At 46.0% G+C, this 22297-nt stretch overlaps 1 protein-coding gene across 2 annotated transcripts in view; it reads right to left on the reverse strand.

The window, feature by feature from the left end:
- The window catches only part of DMRT1 (doublesex and mab-3 related transcription factor 1), a 128865-nt gene extending 111238 nt beyond the window's left edge, over positions 1 to 17627 (reverse strand). For both annotated transcript variants that reach the window (XM_055294373.1, XM_055294372.1), the window contains exons 1-2: positions 17125 to 17627; positions 12065 to 12248 (exon numbers count right to left, since the gene is read on the reverse strand). In XM_055294373.1, the coding sequence (XP_055150348.1) occupies positions 12065 to 12248; positions 17125 to 17478 (538 nt within the window). In that variant the 5' untranslated portion in view covers positions 17479 to 17627. The remainder of the gene's footprint in view (positions 1 to 12064; positions 12249 to 17124) is intronic.
- Between the last annotated feature and the right edge of the window lie 4670 nt (positions 17628 to 22297).

Below are 22297 nucleotides of genomic sequence, written 5' to 3' on the forward strand. Positions count from 1 at the left end.
GTTAATTAATATAAAAAGAGGACAAAAAGGCATTCATAAGACTCCAAAAGTAAGTAGGTATCTGAGGGGTGATCAACAGGACAGGATCCTCAAACCACCAGGTAACTACGAATATGTGAGTCAAAGAACTACATGGGGATGCTGCTGAGTAGGCAAGTGACACTGATGACACAGATGACCTTTGTGACCTTCCAAAAGTTCCCTATGGCAGCAAGTGCAAGGCAGCACCATACAAGGACAATACCTAGTGTCACCACCTATAAAAGTTCCTCAATGCTACAGCCAGGTCTGAAAGTCTTTTGTGAACTGCCCTCTTCCCACTGGCCACATGAAGGACAGCTCTTCATTTTCACCAACTCTCAGGTTTTCTCTTTTACTCCCCAGAAGAGTGACAGTGGTTTTCCAATTTTAGAAACTCACAGATTAAAAGACACATGCACACGTATGTTTACTGCAGCACTATTCAGAATAGCAAAGACTTGGAACCAACCCAAATGTCCAACAACGATAGACTGGATTAAGAAAATGTGGCACATATATACCATGGAATACTATGCAGCCATAAAAAAGGATGAGTTCATGTCCTTTGCACGGACATGGATGAAGCTGGAAACCATCATTCTCGGCAAACCATCGCAAGGACAGAAAACCAAACACCACATGTTCTCACTCATAGGTGGGAATTGAACAATGAGAACACTTGGACATGGGAAGGGGGACATCACACACCAGGGCCTGTTGTGGGGTGCAGGGAGGGGAGAGGGATAGCATTAGGAGATATACCTAATGTTAAATGACAAGTTAATGGGTGCAGCACACCAACATGGTACATGTATACACAGGTAACAAACCTGCACGTTATGCACATGTACCCTAAAACTTAAAGTATAATAATAAAAAAAAAGAAACAGATTAAAACTATTCTTGCCAAGTTTTAGGGCAACAGAATTCTTGCTCCCTTGTTTTCAGGAAACACACGTCACCCAAAGTCCAAAATGTTACTTTAGCCCTTCCTATAGATACCAATATTTCTACCAACCAATAATACAGCTACAGCAAATAAAACCTCTCCCCAGGTCCCTTTATAAATTGCTTTACTTCCACAAACACTGTTCCTTTCAATATAAACTCTATGTGACAATTAAGTAAGAAAGGAACGTTTTCAAAGACCGAATATATATATATATTCAATATATACACATACATATATTTTTTGAGATAGAGTCTTGCTCTGTCGCCCAGGCTGCAGTGCAGTGGAGCAATCTCAGCTCCCTGCAACCTCCACCTCCTGGGCTCAGAAAATTCTCCCACGTCAGCCTCCAGAGTAGCTGGGATTACAGGCATGTGCCACCACGCCTGGCTAATTTTTGTATTTTTGGTAGAGACGGGGTTTCACCATGGCTGGTTTCGAACTCCTGACCTCAGGTGGTCCACCCACCTCGGCCTCCCAAAGTGCTGGGATTACAGGCGTGAGCCACCGCACCCAGCCTGAATATTAACATGTGTCTATTGATAATAAAATGCAAACCTAAAGAATCCTTCATAATCTAAACTTGTCATGAGAGACTCTCACAGGGTTTTAATTATCTGTAGCTTGCTAGGATAAAGGCATCTTCCCTTGTAACTTAAAAAAACTTAGTCTGAATTTTCTGGAACCCTCATAGACTGTTGGTAGGAATGTAAAATAGTGCAGCCTCTTTGGAAAAGTGTGGCAGTTCCTCAAAACGTTAAGGATAGAGTTACCATAAAACTCAGCAACACCACTACTTGGTATATACCTAAGAGAATGAAACATACATTCATTCAAAAACTCTCGCACACAAGTTCACAGCAACATCACTCATAATCGCCAAAACCCATAAGCAACCCAGATGTTCATCAGCTGATAAACAGAAAAATAATGTGTTATCTATCCATATGATGAAATATTATCATAAATATTTATGATAAAGGAACACAATAATTAAAAATACATGCTACAACATGGATAAACTTACAAACATCAGGCTAAGAGACGTAAGACACAAAAGGTTACACATCTTATCACTCCAGTTATACAAAATTTCCAGAATAGACACCTCTGTAGAGACAGAAAATATATTAGTGTCTGCCTAGGGCTGGAGTGAAGAGTACACGGAGAGTGACTAAAATGTTCCAAAACAAGATTCTTGTGACTGTGGTACAACCCTGTGAATTTACTAAAAAACACTGAATTGTACACTTGAGACAAATTAATTACCTGGTATATGAATTACATCTTAAGTTGTTAAACTACATTTGAATTTTTAACCACCTTAAAAATTCAGAGGTCACCGGGCACGGTGGCTCACGCCTGTAATCCCAGCACTTTGGGAGGCCGAGGCGGGTGGATCACCTGAGGTCAGGAGTTCGAGACCAGCCTGGCCAACATGGTCAAACCCCGTCTCTACTAAAAATACAAAAATTTGCTGGGCATGGTGGCGGGCGCCTGTAATCCCAGCTACTTGGAAGGTTGAGGCAGGAGAATCGCTTCAACCTGGGAGGCAGGGGTTGCAGTGAGACGAGATCACGCCATTGCACTCCAGCCTGACTGACAGAGCAAGACTTCAACTCAAAAAAAAAAAAAAAATTCAGAGGTCAGGCATGCTGCCTCAGGCCTATAAACCCAGCACTTTGGGAAGCCAAGGTGAGAAGATCACTTGAGCCCAGGAGTTTGAGACCAGCCTAGGCAACACAGTGAGATCCCCATCTCTATAAAAATCTTTAAAACGAGCCAGGAGTGGTGGCACGTGCCTGTAGTCCAAGGTACTTCGGGGCTGAAGTGGAAGAATTGCTGAGCCCAGGAGGTCAAGGCAGCAGTGAGCCAAGATGGCACCACTGCATTCTAGCCTGGGCAACAGGGCGAGACCCTGTCTCAAAAAGAAAAAAAAATTCAGATATATTTTTAAAATATCACACAACAAAAATGTACATTGAACATCAATAATTTTATTCTCTGGTGTCTACAGGTGGGTTCAGATCACTTATCTAGTATTTTAAAATATAACTTCAAATTTAACAATCATTTATTCATTCAGCAATGGTTTATTGACCATTAACTATAAAGCCAGATACTGTACTATACAGAGATGGATAAAATGCAGTGTTTGTGCTTAAAGATTACATTTTCACAAGGGAAACAGATGTAAACCAATCAAATGTTTTTGTTTTTTAATATGCTGTTATAAAAATTATTTGTAACTTTAACCCCTGTATTTATGTGTTTCCTGGCTTTAGATGTTTTCTAAATTTCCTTTCTAGTCAAAGGTAGACCAGTAGGTTACTTCCTATGTACTTTGTTTTCACAATTGCTTTATTAAAATACTATCCACAGAAAGTTTCTATCTAATCAGTTAAACTCCTATACTTGACATATAAGCAAAGACTATCCCTGAGATAAACAAAATTGAGACACTATCTAAAATAGGCTATCAAAACCATCAGTCCCTGGCCAGCCGTGGTGGCTCACCCCTGTAATCTCAGCACTTTGGGAGGCTGAGGCAGGTGGATCACGAGGTCAGGAGATTGAGACCATCCTGGCTAACACAGTGAAACCCCGTCTCTACTAAAAATACAAAAAAAATTAGCCAGGCGTGGTGGCGGGCGCCTGTAGTCCTGGCTACTCAGGAGGCTGAGGCAGGAGAATGGCGTGAACCCGGGAGGCGGAGCTTGCAGTGAGCTCAGATTGCACCACTGAACTCCAGTCTGGGCGACAGAGCGAGACTCCGCCTCAAAAAAAATTTAAATAAATAAAAACAAAAACAAAAAACAAACAAAAACCATCAGTCCCATTAATCTTAAGCGTTTTCTTTCATTTCTGCCTCTACTGCTTCAGTTTAAGGAGTTTTGGCTGGGCACAGTGGCTCACGCCTGTAATCCCAGCACTTTGGGAGGCCCAGGCGGGCGGATCACGAGGTCAGGAGATCGAGACCATCCTGGCTAACACAGTGAAACCCTGTCTCTACTAAAAATACAAAAACTTAGCCGGGCGAGGTGGCAGGCGCCTGTAGTCCCAGCTACTTAGGAGGCTGAGGCAGAAGAATGGCGTGAACCCGGGAGGCGGAGCTTGCAGTGAGCCGAGATCACACCACTGCACTCCAGCCTGGGTGACAGAGTGAGGCTCTGTCTCAAAAAAAAAAAAAAGGAGTTTTGTTTTGTTTTGCTAGGAACTCTGAAAATTTGTTTAATCTGAAAGTAAAATTTGGGAATGTTTTTATCTGAAAACCTTTTTCTTAACCTAATATCATTTCCTATTCTAGCTGTAACTGAAAGCTATCTAAAATCAAATGGATCTCATTTCACTTAAGTGGCCGAATCTTTCAGAAATAAACTCTCAATCCAATTTGTATAAAATGCTTTTACTGGCCGGGCGCGGTGGCTCACGCCTGTAATCCCAGCACTTTGGGAGGCCGAGACGGGCGGATCACGAGGTCAGGAGATCGAGAGACCATCTTGGCCAACACGGTGAAACCCCGTTTCTACTAAAAATACAAAAAATTAGCCAGGCGTGTTGGCAGGCGCCTGTAGTCCCAGCTACTTGGGAGGCTGAGGCAGGAGAATGGCGTGAACCCAGGAGGCGGAGCTTGCAGTGAGCTGAGATCGCGCCACTGCATGCACTCCAACCTGGGGGACACAGCGAGACTCGGTCTCAAAAAAAAAAAAAAAAAAAAAGCTTTAACTGCTTATTTGAATAAAGTATCTCCTTCTTTACAACATTAGAAAACTCCAAAGATAAGACCAGCCTGGCCAACGTGGCAAAACCCTGTCTCTACTAAAAATACAAAAATTAGCTGGGCATGGTCACATGCGCCTGTAGTCCCAGCTACTCAGGAGGCTGAGACACGAGAATCACCTGACCTGGGAGGTGGAGGTTGCAGTGAGCCAAGATCACGCCTCTGCACTCCAACCTGGGCAAGAGTGAGACTGTGTTTCAAAAAAAAAAAAAATTAGATGGGCATGTAGCACGCCTGTAGGCCCAGCTACTTGGGAGGCTGAGGCAGGAGGATTACTTGAGTTCAGGAGTTTGAGGCTATGGTGAGCTATGATTGTGCCACTGCACTCCAGCCTGGGCAAAAGAACGAACCTCTGTCTCTTGAAAAAAAAAAACAGGCTTAGTGTGTAGGCTCACACCTGTAATCCCAGCACTTTGGGAGCTAAAGCAGGAGTTCAACTCCTGGCTGCTGGAAGCCAGGAGTCCAAAACCAGCCTGGACAACAAAGCAAGACCCTGTCTCCACAAAAAGAAAAATTTTAAAAATTAGCCAGGCATGATAGTGTGCACCTGTAGTCCTAACTGCTCAGGAGGCTGAGGCAGGAGAACTGCTTGAGCTTAGGAGTTGGAGGATGCAGTGAGCCATGATGGAGCCATACACTCCAGCCTGGGAGACCGAATGAGACCCTATCTCTAAATAAATAATAATGGCCAGTCCTGGTGGCTCATGCTTGTAATCCCAGCATTTTGGGAGGCCGAGGCGGCCGGAGCACCTGAGGTCAGCAGTTCAAGATCAACCTGGCCAACATGGTGAAACCCAGTCTCTACCAAAAATATAAAAATTAGTGGGAGTGGCTAATTTAAAATACAAAAATTAGCCAGGTGTAGTGGCACATGCCTGTAATCCCAGCTACTCAGGAAGCTGAGACAGGAAAATCTCTTGAACCTGAGAGGCGGAGGTTGCAGTGAGCTGAGATCGCACCACTGCACCCCAGCCTGGGCGACAAGAGCAAGACTTCATCTCAAAAAAAAAAAAGTTAATTAAATAAATAAAAATTAAAATAAAAATTTGCAAAAAACTCTTAAAATGCTTAAAATGTTATCTTAAATTTAAATAACCTCACAGAGAATTTTTAGGACGGTGGCAATGCTCTGAATACTATAATGGTGGACACATGCTATTACACATTTGTCCAAACCCATAAAAAGTACATCAACAAGAGCAAACCCCTATGCAAACTAGGGTTTCTGGATGACAATGATGCATCAATGTAAGTTCATTGATGTTGGCAAATGCACCACTCTGATGGGGGATGCTGGTAATGTGGGAGAGGCTCTGCATGTGTGGGGGCAGGTAGTATATAAAAAAATCTCCGTACCTTCCTCTCAATTTTGCTGTGAAACTAAAACTGCTCTAAAAAATTGTTTTTAATTTAAACAACTCAGTATCTTCCATTGTGAATTCACCAGCCATATCTCTTACTTGTAAAAACTGCATGGGACACTATTCCATTTTCAAATGAACACATTTCATGTTTTATGAACTTTTAAGCACTTAAACATACAGCACAATGTGTTTCCCAACTGGCGTGTGCTCTCTCACTGTATGATCTCCAAGTGGAGTAACTGCTGAAGAAAAGTGAAGGAAAGGCCCCTTCAATATTAGACACGGAGCTGACCGACCCTTCTAACAGGGGAAAGGTGATTGAAACTGCGCCATGAGCCACAGAAGAGGCTGGAGCTGCCCAGGGGGGCCCCAAGACGGTTTGATCTGGGGGAGGGTGAATGTGAGTGTGGATGGAAGTCCCCGGTGCTCCAAGAGGGAGGGCCCCAAGAGAGATAACATTCAGGTCCTTACAAAGGACACACATGCAGAACTGAATTATCTACAGTGCAACCCTTCATCTGACAGTTTCTGCACAGAAAAGGAGGCAGAGAACTATGCAGACCTTAGCATAAGTACTGTGTCAAACAGCATTCTGTAGGAGCACGGGAGGTTGAAGAAAAAGTAGAATATTAAATGAAAGAGGAGCCTAAATTTACAAAGAGGAAGAAAACCTGAGATTTAAGTCAGCTAATAACTCTTGGGAAAAAAAAGTACATTTTATGCTGAAGTTCAAAAAATGAAACCACAGGAAAAAATGTAAATTTGCCATTAATTCTTTGTCATTTATAGCCAAAAACGTTTATCTTTTTTTGTGTGTGAATACTCCAAAAATGGCTGGGAAAAAACTATTTGCTTATCAATAGCGTACCTGCGGCCAGGCACGGTAGCTCACACCTGTAATCCCAGCACTTTGGGAGGCCGAGGCAGGCGGATCGCTGGAGGTCACCAGCGTGGCCAACATGGTGAAACCCCATCTCTACCAAAATACAAAAATTAAACGGGTGGTGGCGAGGGCCTGTAATCCCAGCTGCTCAAGAGGCTGAGGCATCAGAATCTCTTGAACCCAGGAGGCGGAGGTAGCAGCGAGCCGGGATCGCACCACAGCACTCCAGCCTGAGCGATACAGAGAGACTGTCTCAAAAAAAAAAAGTGTACCTGCTAACAACTGATCCTGCTGGTACAAGCAACAGCAATAAACAGAATTTCTTCAAAAGACTATTTCTTTGCACAGTAATACCCACAATCATAAAAGAAAATTACGCCAAAAATATTTTACACTCGTTATTCAAAGACTATCCAGTTAATCTGGTCAGTCTTAGCCAATCTTTGGCTAAAGATTTTAGAGACTTTCTTCTAACATATGTTATCCTCCTCAGAGAGGCCAGTTTCTCCAGGAAATGAAACAATACTTAATTTCCTTCTAAGTGTCCTCAGAATTTGGCCAATAATCTTGGCAATAATTCTTGGGCATTTCTCTTCTTCGCTTTTGGCCCTTTTGGGAGACAGAAGGAGATAACTAAGAAACTTCAAGGACTTTAAAGTGTACTAAGGCCGGATGCAGCGGCTCACGCCTGTAATCCCAGCACTTTGGGAGGCCAAGGCGGACAGATCACTTGAGGTCAGGAGTTTGAGACCAGCCTGACTAACATGGTGAAACCCTGTCTCTACTAAAAGTACAAAAATTAGCTGGGCATCACCGCGCACACCTGTAATCTCAGCTACTGAAGAGGGTGAGGTGAGAGAATTGTCTGAGCCCGGGAGGTAGAGGTTGCAGTGAGCCAAGATTGCGCCACTGCACTCCAGCCTGGGCGACAGAGCGAGACTCTGTCTCAAGAAATAAATAAATAAATAAATAAATAAACAAATAAATGTTGACTAAATTTCACTAAGCTACTAACCTAGTAAACACAAGACATCAGGTATTAGAAAGTAGAAAGTTAGCAACTTGCCCCAAGGTATGCCAGGTTGGTAGGTTTTACTATTCCCTGACAACTCCTACAACTTTCACCTCTCACTGCATAACTTCAAATCACAGCCTTCCACATCTACTTTTCTTTCTTTCTTTTTTTTTTTTTTGAGATGGAGTCTCACTCTGTCGCCCAGGCTGGAGTGCAATGGCACAATCTCAGCTCACTGCCACCTCCACCTCCCAGATTCAAGAGATTCCCCTGCCTCACCCTCTCAAGTAGCTGGGATTACAGGCGTGTGCCACCATGCCCAGGTAATTTTTATATTTTCAGCAGAGACAGGGTTTCGCCATGTTGGCCAGACTGGTCTAGAACTCCTGACCTCAGGTGATCCACCCGCCTTGGCCTCCCAAAGTGCTGGGATTACAGGCATGAGCCACGGCACCTGGCTGGCCTTCCACATCTGTACAGTGGAATTCTAGATCACTAAAAATTCTTAGCTGTAGTAAATGAAAAAAAGCTAACTAGACACAAGTAGGAACAATATACTTCCACTATATTAATTACACAAATATTTTATATACACATACGAAAAGGATAAACAGACACATACACCTGTACATGCAGTAAATCATTCTGGAATGACAAAGAGAACTGCAGGTTGGGGTTAGAAGAACAATGATCTTTTATGGAATATATTTTTGTACTCCACTATACATGTTTACCATTTACCTGCATGAAATTATTTTAAGTAAATCCAACCTGTGAAAAATGAATATAAGCTATATATTTGTTAGCAGGAAGCTATCTAAGAAATTAAGCTCCCTTTGCTGCATACAAGCTTCAGGACTCTCCACAGTCTGTTTTTTTCTCTGCCCCACTCTCCCACACTCCACCTTTCTGCCTCTATATTTACATAGTTTAATTCTGCTGGCATTTGAATTTCCCTCTTGCTCACATCCTAACTCAGTCCAGAAGTTATCAGTCCCCACTCGGGAGGTCTGGTAGCAAATCCCATGAATGACAGCAACCTGCAGCTCCTGCCCCACAGAGATGAGCTGGTTAGCAGAGAGCCTACTGTCGGCTGGGCGTGGTGGCTCACGCCTGTAATCCCAGAACTTTGGGAGGCTGAGGCAGGCGGCTCACCTGAGGTCGGGAGTTAGAGACCAGCCTGACCAACATGGAGGAAACCCCGTCTCTACTAAAAATACAAAATTAGACAGGTGGCTCATGCCTGTAATCCCAGCTACTTGAAAGGCTGAGGCAGGAGAATGCCTTGAACCTGGGAGGCGGAGGTTGCGGTGAGCCAAAATCGCGCCATTGCCCTCCAGCCTGGGCAACAAGAGGGAAACTCCGTCTCAAAAAAAAAAAGAGAGAGAGAGAGACAGAGCGAGCCCATCGTCCTCAGAAGATAAAGGCTGCTGGAGCCATACTTGCCCACCTGTGCCTGAGCAAACGAGCACAGCACACTGTAGGCTTCCACATGCCCCTTCCCTATGAGTGCTAGCTCAAGGCTGTAGAATGACTCCAAGGTCTGTCAACTCCACAGGTGAGGAAGGGACTCTGGTTAAATCCTCCTTGACCCTGAACCCTCTATCTTGCCCCCCCCACTGCTTCCTTTTGTAACTTTCCCTATCACCACTCTGAAACACCCTTGTGAGAGTCGTTCTGAACTCTGCATAGCCTAAAGTCCTTCTCTAAAGCTCCACTATCTTAGGGTTTATAATCAAACCTTGATGTCGTGCCACATCCAGCACTGACACTGATCCATCACTGGCCTTTCCCTGTATTTCTTCCTGGGAAGACCCATGGCTGCTGCCTTCTGTGCCAAGATAGAATGGCAGGGACTTTTTCCCCTAACATTGTTGCTAACTGTCCACCAGCCCTAAATTGCTCTGAGGATTAGACCACAGCCTCTAAACAATCGTAAGTGTCCATTTTCCAAGGGAACATGGCAACTGGTCCCAGTCAAGTAGAATGGGAAATCCATGGGTTTTGGAACCAGACAGGCCTGGAATAAATCCTAGCTCAGCCAGCTCTTTTCTGTGGCAGTCTCCTTACCATTTACTAAGCCTTGGTTTTCCTATCTGTAAATGAGGATAATAATTCCTACCTCCTAACACGTTTATGAAAATCAAATGAGTTACTCCCCTATGGAAAACCTGGCACTGGGACTCACCCTCTTTACTCATGTGACACATCCCATTTCTCATCTCAGCCCCACAGCTAAATCCACCAGATTAGCCGTGACCCTGTATCATTTAGTCACTAAACCTTGGACACATCTTAAAATCTTAAAGCGTAAAGATCGTATTTCTGATATACTCCTTCCTTCCTATGAAAACCAAAGTTTTGGCCAGGCACGGCAGCTCATGCCTGTAATCCCAGCACTTTGGGAGGCTGAGGTGGGTGGATCACCTGAGGTCAGGAGATCAAGGCCAGCCTAGCCAAGATGGTGAAACTCCATCTCTACTAAAAAATACAAAAATTAGTCAGGTGTGGTGGCCGGCGCCTGTAGTCCTAACTACTCAGGAGGCTGAGACAGGAGAATCACTGGAACCCAGGAGGTGGAGGCTTCAGTGAGCCAAGATCACACCACTGCACTCCAGCCTGGGCAACAGTGCGAGACTCCATCTCAAAAAAAAAAAAAGAAAGAAAGAAAGGTGTGGAAACTATTATAAGGACCTACTATGAGCAGCCAGTCCAAGCAAAGAAAAAAGAGTATCTTGACCTCTGTTAATTACATAGTCAATAACTTCAGTAAAATACACAGAGACAGACACACCTTCCTGCTTTCTTTGGTGCTTAACTTCTTTTTTAACTTCTTTTCTGCTTAACTTCCTTTTTAATAATGGCCAAGATTCATAAGATCTTTAAGACCCTCAGGAACACTTTTCCTCATTTTTGAAAAGAGGAAAAAAAGGCCCAGGGAGCTTAAGTAACTTCTCGAAAGCTGCACAGTTAGTTAATGATATACAGTTGTGTGACTTCAGTACACCTTGCTTAAGCCCAGCAAACGGAGTAATTCGTGAAAGCTTAGTCAAGGTGACATCACACTGCTAGGCTGTATTTCATGGAGCTTAGAACACTTTAAAGACATTTAAAGATATTCTGTGAATTATAGTATGTGTATTTAGTTGCCGGAAACAACAAGATTCCACAGGACTTTATTTGGTGGATATCTCATAGCTCCCACATTCTAGACCAGTGCCATCGAATTAGAATTTCTAAGAGACAGAAATGCATTATCCAATATGATAGCCCTTAGATGTGCTAGTGAGCACATGAAATGTGGCTAGTGTAATAAAGAAACTGAATGTTTGCATTTATTTCATTGTAATGAATTTAAATTTAAATAGCCACATGTGGCTAGGGGCTTCCATATTGGACAGCACAACTCCAGACCCCTGTAATTTAGAGACCTAGTGCAGTAAGCATGTTGAGTATTGAGCTTTGGAGACAGATAAACTCATTCAGATACTTTCTAATTCAGTGAACTTGGCCAATCCCGTAACTGTCTATGTCTCAGGTTTCACATGTGTAAAAAAGAACATATTCCTCCTTAGCACCCAGGGGAGAGAATTCAAGCCAACGTGGCCTACCTTCCCGTGTTACTTCCCTCTCATTCAAATTTGACGCTAGGATTTGGCCTTTCTAGACGCTTTCCCCAAATAGATGCAGTGGAGAAGTGGACTTCTAGTTCTAGGAAACAAGGATATTTAGTTCCCACAAGGAAGACTGGAAATCGAAGGGGTGGATTGAGATGAAATCTGAACAATCTCACCTCTCTCTGACACCATTCTCTATACAGATTCAGTCTTGACTAATAATCAACAGGAAAGAGTTGAACCTGCATTTCTAGAATTCATGGCCCCCGCTTTGTGATGTAGGCAAAAACAGACCTTCAGAGGGAGAATCCTTTACAAAATCCTCTAAGCTCTAAACATTGTACGTAGCTCAGAGGAGTCCTGTTTCTGTGGCTGCAGCCCTTCTTCCTCCCTCATGCCCAGCCTCCATGTGAACCCCAGCCCCTCCAGATTACCTGAAGCTGCAGTGGTGGGGACACTGGCCGGTGGTGGCTGAGAGGGGCCACTGCTCTCAGTCATGAGGCACGGGTTGCTGCCATTGTTCTCTCTTTTAACAAGTAGCTCGGCTGCACTGGGCAGTGGGATGGGGTGGCTGATGCCCAATTCCTCTTCCTGGGCCTGCTGCCTTCTCAGGGCCACCTGAAAGCACACGACAACGAGTCATCCTTCAGCACTCCAGAATCAGCTTTGCAAAAACACAGAAGCCCCACCCATCCCAGACACCATGATTCACTAGCTCTGGAGGTGAGATCTGAAAATCTCCCATTTCTTCTTAAACCCACCCAGGTAACTATGATGTGCAAAGCTGAGAAACAGTTTTGAGCCAGACAGTAGGTGCTAAAAAATGCTTGTTGCCAGACATGGTGGCACATGCCTGGAATCCCATCTACTCAGGAGCCTGAGGCAGGAGAATCACTTAAGCCCAGGAGTTTGAGGCTGCAGTGGGCTATGATTGCGCCACTGCACTCCAACCTCGGAGACAGAGCAAGACCCTGTCTCTTAACAAACAAAAAAGCTTGTTAAACAAATGACTGTGTAGAATAAGGTTGGCTAGGGAGGATCAGGAAAAAACTGTAGTCAGCCAAGGGGAGGAGTACAATCTGAAGAGCAGAGTGGGTCAGAAGCACTGACAGATTAGAAAGGAAAATGGGATCACTCACTCCTTCATTCCACAAACTCGTAAAAGGCCACTGTACTAAAAATACAGACCAGTAAGAGCAGATTGCATCCTACGTTACTTACTGTTTAACAGATGAAACAGGGCCAGGAGTGGTGGTTCGCACCTATAATCCCAGCACTTCTGGAGGCGGAGGTGGGCCGATCACCGGAGGTCAGGAGTTCGAGATCGGCCTGGCCAACATGGTAAAACCCCATCTCCACTAAAAAAAATACAAAAATTAGCCGGGCATGTTGGCCCACCTGTAGTCCCAGCTACTCCGGAGGCTGAGGCAGGAGAATCGCTTGAACCCAGGAGGCACAGGTTGCAGTGAGCCGAGATCGCGACACTGCACCCCAGCCTAGGCGACAAAGCAAGACTACGTCTCCAAAAAAAAAAAAAAAAAAAAAGGCACCGAAACAGGAGGCAAAGAAAGACGCAACCACAACACAAGGCAAACTGTGACAAACACCACAAGAGTGGTACACAGAAGTACCTTTCACTCCTACAGAAGAAAGTCAGAGAGAGAAATGTCTTTAACATGTTAAAATCAGCCAGCAGTAGTATTTGGACAGAACCTTGAAGAATAGGATGAGGAGGACTTGGACAGGCAAGGATAAAGGGGCAGAACATACTGGAATAATATGGAACAGGGTGGGCAGGAAAGGCAGGGGCTGCTTAGGAAAGCCTGCAGAGCCCTGATTCCTGGGGTGGAGGGAGCATATGGGAGAAGCAGTGGGGAAACGGGCTGGAATCTGGTGTTGAAGTCCCTGAAGGAAGAAGAGGCTGAAGGCAGGGAGGAAGGGAGAAGACAGGTGTGTGATATTCCAGACAGACAGGAAGGAGAGAGCCAGAACTGGGGACTGGAAAGGACCTGACATACCCAAGAAGCTCTTCATGGTCCCTCTTCAATTTATCTTCTTTTAAATAACACTGTTAAAGATTGAAAAAAGGCCAGGTGGGGTTGCTCACACCTGTAATCCCATCACTTTGGGAGGCTGAGGCAGGTGTATCATCTGAAGTCAGGATCTCGAGACCAGCCTGACCAATATGGTGAAACCTTGTCTCTACTAAAAATACAAAAACTAGCCAGGCATGGTGGTGTGCGCCTGTAATCCCAGGTACTCAGGAGGCCAAGAGGAGAATTACTTGAACCCAGGAGGCGGAGATTGCAATGAGCCGAAATTGAGCCACTGCCCTCCAGCCTGGGCAATAGAGCAAGACTCCATCTCAAAAAAATAAATAAATAAATAATAAGATTGAAAAAAACAGGTTTAAAGAAAATTAATTGTATTTTTGCTTACTACATGTAACAAAGACTTTCTGTTCAAACTAAGGTATGGTGCTCATGAATTGACAGTGAAGCACCCACACCGCAGAGCTGCCCAAATATAAGCCAAAGGTGAAATCAAAACGTTCTATTAAAAAACACAACTACAGGCGGGGCGCAGTGGCTCACGCCTGTAATCCCAGCACTTTGGGAAGCCAAGGCGGGTGGATCACCTGAGGTCAGAAGTTTGAGACCAGCCTGGCCAATATGCTGAAATCCCATATCTACTAAAAATACAAAAATTAACCGGGTGTGGTGGCGTGCACCTGTAGTCCCAGCTACTCGGGAGGCCAAGGCAGAAGAATCGCTTGAACCCGGGAGGCGGAGGTTGCAGTGAGCCGAGATTGTGCCACTGCACTCCAGCCTAGGGGACAGAGCGTGACTCCTGTCTCAAAAAAAAAAAAAAGAAAGGAAGAAAAACAACGACAATTTATATATTGCTTTAGGAAAACTACAGTCCAAACATAGAAAGCTGATTAATTGGGAAGTAATTTTCCTCATAGCCAAAAAAAGTCTTCGACTTAGAAAAATTCACCTTAAATAATTAATTACTTAAGATTAAATAATTAAGCTTAAATCTTGGATTTCCTATTACTAAGCAAGAGGCTTAGAAAGAGAACATCAATGAATCTGACCAGAAACAAGTTTTAAACCCCTGCAAACCTCTGAAGTATGTCAGTGCATACTCACACCCTTACACAAACCCGATGCATATCCAAAATGCCCAAGTATCTACTCCTACGCTAAGGACCATCTCTCAAGGTTTCTTAGGAAATATTATATAAAAAGGAAAGGGGATAACAATTGATTAAAAACGCAACTATACAATTGTTTTTTAATCATACATAAGATCAATTTCAAACTATTTAAAAATGACTAAAAGTAGTTGTTTTATGGATTTTTAAGGATTCATCTGGCACAGTACACACCTTCCGGTGTAGAAAATACTGAAGTTTCCCATTCTAAGTGACCTTGAGTTGCTTTTGTTTTTAACGGTGTAAGCAGCCTCCTCTACTAATAAAGGTTATTCAAAATTAATTCCTCTACTAGAATATTTTTACTACATTTTGAGAAATCCCCCAAGCATGTTCTCCACACTAAATATTTAAGCCAACAACTAAATGTTTAGAGTATTTTTCTACCCAGAGTATAATTTAAAATCCATTAATTTTTTTCAGTAAACTCATTGTGACGCATTTTACTGCCATACCCAGTGTATTCTTTTCATCCACTATAGATTAAGCTTAAAAAATCTATTAAGAAATTAAGCAAAACAATATCTATTTTCATGACTGCACTCGCCATCTGTGAAGCCAAAATACGTTTAGTATAAAACACATTTGTAAAAATCTGATGTATTATATAAACGCATATAACCTTCGGGCATTTGTTGTCAATGGAGGATATTTACACGTTCCTAATCAAAAGTAGCACATCGTTAGCAAACATTTCTTTGTTATCTTTTCATTTTAAATAACCTGCCTTAAAAAGATGAAACAACTTTTAACTGGAAATAACGTGGATTACTGCCTTCTAAAAATCCTTTTAGAACGCTAACGACATTAACTTTCCGTTAAAATGTGAAATTACCAGCCGACTTACGAACCTTTAAAAAAACAAAACCACAGACGGACAAAATCTCAAACCTTAGCGCGCTTTTTTCCACCTGCGCATATTTTTTAAAATTCTTAAGCGTGCTTTGAAACATCTTCAAAGTAATTTGCACTTTAATCTTCGGTCGAGAATGCACATTTTAAAATGCTAATAAAATTTCCAGAGTTCTCAAAATGGCTGAGGCGCTCAGGCTCCATCCACGGGGGGCGAAGACAAAAAGTGCGCCAGGCGCACAGGGAAGACGACGCAACGCTGCGTCCATTGCAGCGACTTTTCCAGAAAGACAACACAGGCTTTCCGACGGGTTACCCGAGTAAGCAGCAGCCCAGCCGAGTCTCCCTTTCCCCCTAACCGAGCGGCCAGCGCTGGCGCCCTCCAAGATCCTCTCTAATTTAAGTGCAACTCAGCAAGGAGGGAGAGTCAGAGATTTCGGACGCTCGAGGAAATCTAACCGCGAAACCCTCAGTTCCCAAGGCACGGTCGGAGATCTTGGGACCCTGAAGCGGAAAGAATTCCGCAATTCTCTGCTGGGGGAACGGGGCTAGAGATCCCGGGGATTCCCTTGGAGTCGAACCCTCCCCACTACCCTCACCTCGGAGGGCGGGAGCGAGGATCCTGAAGGCTCCTCTGGCGCAATAAACCCCGCCAACTCTGTTGGAGCGCGGGCTCTGGGATTGCGGGGAAGCCCAGAGGGGCGAAACCCGAAATTCCCTGCCCTGAGAGCGGGATCAGGGACCTCAGGGACCCGGGAGCAGAGGGAACCCCCGCAACTCTCTTCAGCGGCGCGAGTTAGAGATCCCATGGACTCCCGTAGAGGTGAACCCCGCAACTCCGCCGAAAGGCAAGGTCACAGATCGTAGGGAACCCCCAGCGGAGCGAAGCTCGCAACTCTGCCCGGGGGGCTGGATCACAGACGCGTCTCCGGCCCTCCCAGACCGGCGTTGTAGCGTGGCCCGCAGCCCAGGACCCCAAGCGCCGCGGCCGTCGGCGGTACTCGCAGCATCTCTCCACAACCCAAGACCCGCATGGCGACGGCCTTGCTGGGGGGACTTCATTCAAAAACCTCGGGCCCCGCCGGGAGCGGTGGCCCACGCCTGTAATCCCAGCACTTTGGGAGGCCGAGGCGGGTGGATCACCTGAGGTCACGAGTTCGAGACCAGTCTGACCAATATGGTGCAACCCCCGTCTCTACTAAAAATGCAAAAATTAGCCGAGCATGGTGGCGTGCACCAATACTACCAGCTACTTGGGAGGCTGAGACAGGATAATTGCGTGAACCCGGGAGGCGGAGATTGCAGTGAGCCGAGATCGCGCCACTACACTCCAGCCTGGGCAACCGAGCGAGACTCCATCAAAAAAAAAAAAAAAACAAAAACCCTAGGGCTGAACCCCGGCTCCCGGACGCCCGCACCCACCTGCGCGGCCATCACGCGCTGCCTCTCGGCGATCAGGTTGCACTTCTTGCACTGGCAGTCCCGCCACATGCAGAAGCGCTTGTGGCCCTTGAGCGGCGACGCGTAGCCGTGGTTCCTGCAGCGTGCGCACTTGGGCAGCCGCGGGGACTTCTTGCTCCCGGCACCCAGGCCCGACGCCCCCGAGCCGGAGCCGCCTCCGCCGCTGCTGCCCCCGGCGCTGGAGCAGCCGGCTGCCCCCATTAGCGCCCCAGACGCTTTGCCAAAGCCCCCGGCTTTGCCCTGCGGCGGTGCCCCGGGGACGTGAGGGGCTTCCGACGGTGTAGAGGGCTTGCTGAATGCCTCGTCGTTGGGCATGGTGCCCCTAGGAGATGTGTGAGCACTCTGGCCGCCTCTCTCGCCTGGAGACTGCTGTAAGGGATGAACCCGACGGACAGCGAGGCTCCGGAGGAGGCGGCGCAGGAGACGTGTGCGCTGCAGCCGGAGGTGCAGCTGAAGTGGCGAGGTCTGGACACGCCACGCCCGGAGTGGTGGGGGGTTGTGCCTTTTCTTTTGGCGCGCGCGCGCGCGACTCAGAACTTTTGGATACTTTTCAGAACATTCCCGGGACTGCCTGGGAGGGAGTGTGGCCACGCCCAACGCCCCCCACTCCAGCCACCGCTCTCCAGCTGTTTGCAAACTTGCACCGGCTGCAAACATCCAGGGCTTTGCTGCAGGGTCCCTGCAAGCGCAGAGAGATACAGAGCGGCCCGGGAATCGTGTGGCACCCCTCCCCCCGCTCTTGGAGGCGCCAAGACCTGGTTGCCAAAGCACGGTGCACCGAGAAAGCTGGGCTCCCCAGGTCAAGACCAGAGCCGTGCTTGCATGCTTAGAGGAGGTGCAAACCACCCTACGGGGTCCTCTAGCTCCCTTTCCCCCAGAAAGACGCACCAGATTTGATAGAGCCGACCTTGGCAGCAGCCTAGTCAGAAAAAAAATTTTTTTTCTCGCTTAAGAGAATTAAATGTGAGGTGGAAGGCCTGCGAAATTTATAGGGTAAATGAGATTTGCCCTATATACGGCAAATAAGATCCTCAGTGTGTAGGGCACAAGCACTTCAAAAATTTCAAAGGTTGGAACTTTCTGTTCTCCGTTTATCCCTTCCTGCATCTGTGTTCATTTGCTCACAAGACTTCTACTTCCTTCGCACCAGATAACTTTACGATCCACTGTTCCAGCCCGTGTTCCCGTTCACTTCAGGTGCATATAGCTTCTTGCCTGTCAGGCCGCTTAAACTTAGACTCTGCAGGCACGGGAAACTCAAACTTAAAAAGAAACATATATATTAAAAAACTGGGGTTGGGGGGGGTGGTTACACAGATGTAGACATTTATCAAAACTCATTCTACACTTCATATCTGTGCATTTTACTGTATGTCATTATACCTCTAAACACACACACACACAAAAAAACAAAAAAAAACCAACCTGTCTGGATCATCTTACAGCCTGTCCCAGGGATCTCATCCTGAACTCCCGCCCCAGCCATGCCTGTGTCCTCTGCACCTGCACAACAAATGTATCCCTAAGGCCTGCTGAGCAAAAGTTCTTCCTACACACCCACGTGCACCCTAAGGCCAGCCCTTCACCTCAAGTCTGAATCTCTACATTAGCTCCCAGCTGGTATCTCCATGTCTTAGTCTTCCAGTATATTCTATACACACAGCAGGGGGCCCCAGCAGTACATTGCTATTGTTTTCCATGTTAACAAGTTAAAGACCCCTTTGAATGCTCCTTATTTTCCACCAGCACTGGTACTCACCTTCAGGATCCTGGGCCGCCTCCAGACCTAGGGGATTATTTCTCCAAAGAGGCATGGTCATCCTGTTCAGCTTCTCATCAAAATGGTTGTACTGTGGCCACCTCTTTCAGCAGTTTGGTGTTTTCAGCACTGAGTTCTGAAATCCTGGAATCTGCCCTTGGAGCTCTAATTCTGAGACCTCTCTCCCAGGCCTTTTCCCTCAGTCTGAAATTTCTCCATTAGTATTCTCTGTCTGAAAATTACTTCCAAAAGAAGCTTCTAGCTTTACACACCACCTCATACCCTACCTGTGAAACCAGTGAATACTCCTGACAGGAGCTAGGATGCAACCATCTATCCCATTCTGGAAACTTATAAATGATAACCACTTAAATCTTCCATTAAAACAATCTTCCATTAAAACATGCATGTCAATTGCTATTATCCAACATTTATTATCTTTTTCCAGATTTATATTTTATTTATTTATTTAATTTTTAGAGATAGAGTCTTGCTCTGTTGCCTGGGCTAGAGTGCAGTGGCACAGTCATAGCTCACTGTAGCCTGCGGCTTCTGGGCTAAAGGGATCCTCCTGCCTCAGCCTTCCAAGTAGCTGGGACTAGAAGCATGTGCTACCATGCCTAATTTTTTTTTTTTTTTGAAACGGAGTCTCGAACTGTCACCCAGGCTGGAGTGCAGTGGCGCGATCTCAGCTCACTGCAAGCTCCGCCTACCGGGTTCATGCCATTCTCCTGCCTCAGCCTCCCAAGTAGCTGAGACTACAGGCGCCTGTCACCATGTCCGGCTAATTTTTTTGTATTTTTAGTAGAGACCGGGTTTCAACGTGTAAGCCGGGATGGTCTCGATCTCCTGACCTCGTGATCTGCCCACCTCGGCCTCCCAAAGTGCTGGGATTACAAGCATGAGCCACCAAGCCTGGCCCCAATTTTTAAAATTTTTTGTGGAGACAGGGGCTTCCTATGTTACTCAGGCTGGTCTCAAACTCCTGGCCTCAAGTGATTCTCTTCCTTCCACCTCCCAAAGCACTGAGATTTATAGGTGTGAGCCACCGTGCCTGACCCATATTTGTATTTTAATATATAAACTGGAGCTGAATCATTCCCAAGGTCCTGTCCAGTTCTAGAGACTGAAGTAGATGCAGGAAGAAGCAGCTGTCAAATCCCAAATTACAGGGGAATATATGTTCTTTATAAGCATCCTATTACTGGAATCTGTGAAGGAGGAATGTAAGCCCACAGAAAATTCGGCACTAGGAATCTGTGTGACCAAGGTATTATTTTTTTTTTCTTTTTTTTTGAGACCCAGTCTTGCTCTGTCGCCCAGGCTGGAGTGCAGTGGCACCATCTCCGCTCACTGCAAGCTCCACCTCCTGGGTTCATGCCATTCTCCTGCCTCAGCCTCCCGAGTAGCTGGGACTACAGGCGCCCGCCACCACGCCCAGCTAATTTTTTGTATTTTTAGTAGAGACGGAGTTTCACTGTGTTAGCCAGGATGGTCTCCATCTCCTGACCTCGTGATCCGCCCGCCTTGGCTTCCCAAAGTGCTTGGATTACAGGCGTGAGCCACCGCACCCAGCGTGACGAAGGTATTAAGACATAAAATATTGTGATGAAGTTAATAGCCTAGTAAAGTTTTTATTCACAAACCACAGAAGAGGTACCAGACAGGAGACCACCAAAAATAGAGACGGGCCCTGCACAGTGGCTCACGTCTATAATCTCAGCACTTTGGGAGGCCAAGGTGGGCGGACCACCTCAGGTCAGGAGTTCGAGACCAGCCTGGTCAACATGGTGAAACCCCTTCTCTACTAAAAATGCAAAATTAGCCGGGCATGGTGGTGCGCACCTGTAATCCCAGCTACTCAGGAGGCTGAGGCAGGATAATCACTTGAACCCAGGAGGCGGAGGTAGCAGTGAGCCAAGATCATGCCATTGCACTCCAGCCTGGGCAAAAAAAGCAAAACTCCATCTCAAAAAAAAAAAAAAGTGGCCAGGCGCGGTGGCTCACACCTGTAATCCCAGCACTTTGGGAGGCAGAGGCAGGTGCATCATGAAGTCAGTGGTTCAAGACCAGCCTGACCAACATGGTGAAACCCTGTCCCTACTAAAAATACAAAAATTAACCAGGCTAATTTTTGAGATTGTGGCCCATGTCTGCCATCTCAGCTACTCAGGAGGCTGAAGCAGGAGAATCTCTTAAAACCCAGGAGGCAGATCTTGCAGTGAGCTGAGATTGCGCCATTGTACTCTAGTCTGGGCAGCAGAGGGAGACTCCGTCTCAAGAAAAAAAAAAGTCTGGGCGCAGCGGCTCATGCCTGTAATCCCAGCACTTTGGGAGGCCGAGGCAGATCACTTGAGGTCAGGAGTTCGAGACCAGCCTGACCAACATGGTGAAACCCTGTCTCTACTAAAATACAAAAATTAGCTGGGCAGGGTGGTGGGTGCCTTTAATTCCAGCTACTTGGGAGGCTGAGGCTAGAGAATCGCTTGAACCCTGGAGGCAGAGGTTGCAGTGATCCGAGATGGTGCCACTGCACTCTAGCCTGGGTGACAGAGTGAGACTCTGCCTCAAGAAAAAAAAAAAAATAGACACAGGAAGGCCCCAAGAATGAACAAATTTGTACTGGATATTTCAAGTAGCCTGGCTTTGTTGTCTCCTTTCTCTCTTCTTTTTCCAGACATGGAAGCCATAAAGACGATGATGCAGATCTGTATTTACTGAAACAGAAATACGTCCAAGACATATTGGTAAGTGGGGGGAGGGGCAGTTCTAAAACATGTCAGGGTTGGGCAAAGACTTCTTAGGCATAACACCAAAAGCAAAAGTGGGCCCAGCGCAGTGGCTCATGCCTGTAATCCTAGCATGCTGGGAGACGGAGGTGGGTAGACTGCCTGAGCTCAGGAGATCGAGACCAGCCTGGGCAACACGGTGAAACCCCATCTCTACTAAAATACAAAAAATTAGCCAGGCGTGGCAGCCTGCGCCTGTAATCCCAGCTACTGAGGAGGCTGAGGCAGGAAAATTGCTTGAACTGGGGAAGCAGAGGTTGCAGTGAGGCATGATCACACCACTGCACTCTAGCCTGGGCCACAGAGCGAGACTCCATCTGAGAAAAAACAAAGCAAAAGTGATGAAAGGAAAAAAACTGACAAACTGGACTTCACCAAAATTCAAAACTTTTGTGTCTTCAAAAGATACCATTAAGAAAATGAATATACCTCCTGACGCGGTGTCTCATGCCCGTAATCCCAGCACTTTCGGAGGCCGAGGTGGGCAGATCACCTGATGTCAGGAGTTCGAGACCAGCCTGGCCAACTTGGCGAAACTCCGTCTCTACTAAAAATACAAAAATTAGCCAGGCGTGGTGGTGGGTGC

The sequence above is a fragment of the Symphalangus syndactylus genome, chromosome 9, assembly GCF_028878055.3.
Source record: "Symphalangus syndactylus isolate Jambi chromosome 9, NHGRI_mSymSyn1-v2.1_pri, whole genome shotgun sequence".
NCBI classification, from domain to species: domain Eukaryota; kingdom Metazoa; phylum Chordata; class Mammalia; order Primates; family Hylobatidae; genus Symphalangus; species Symphalangus syndactylus.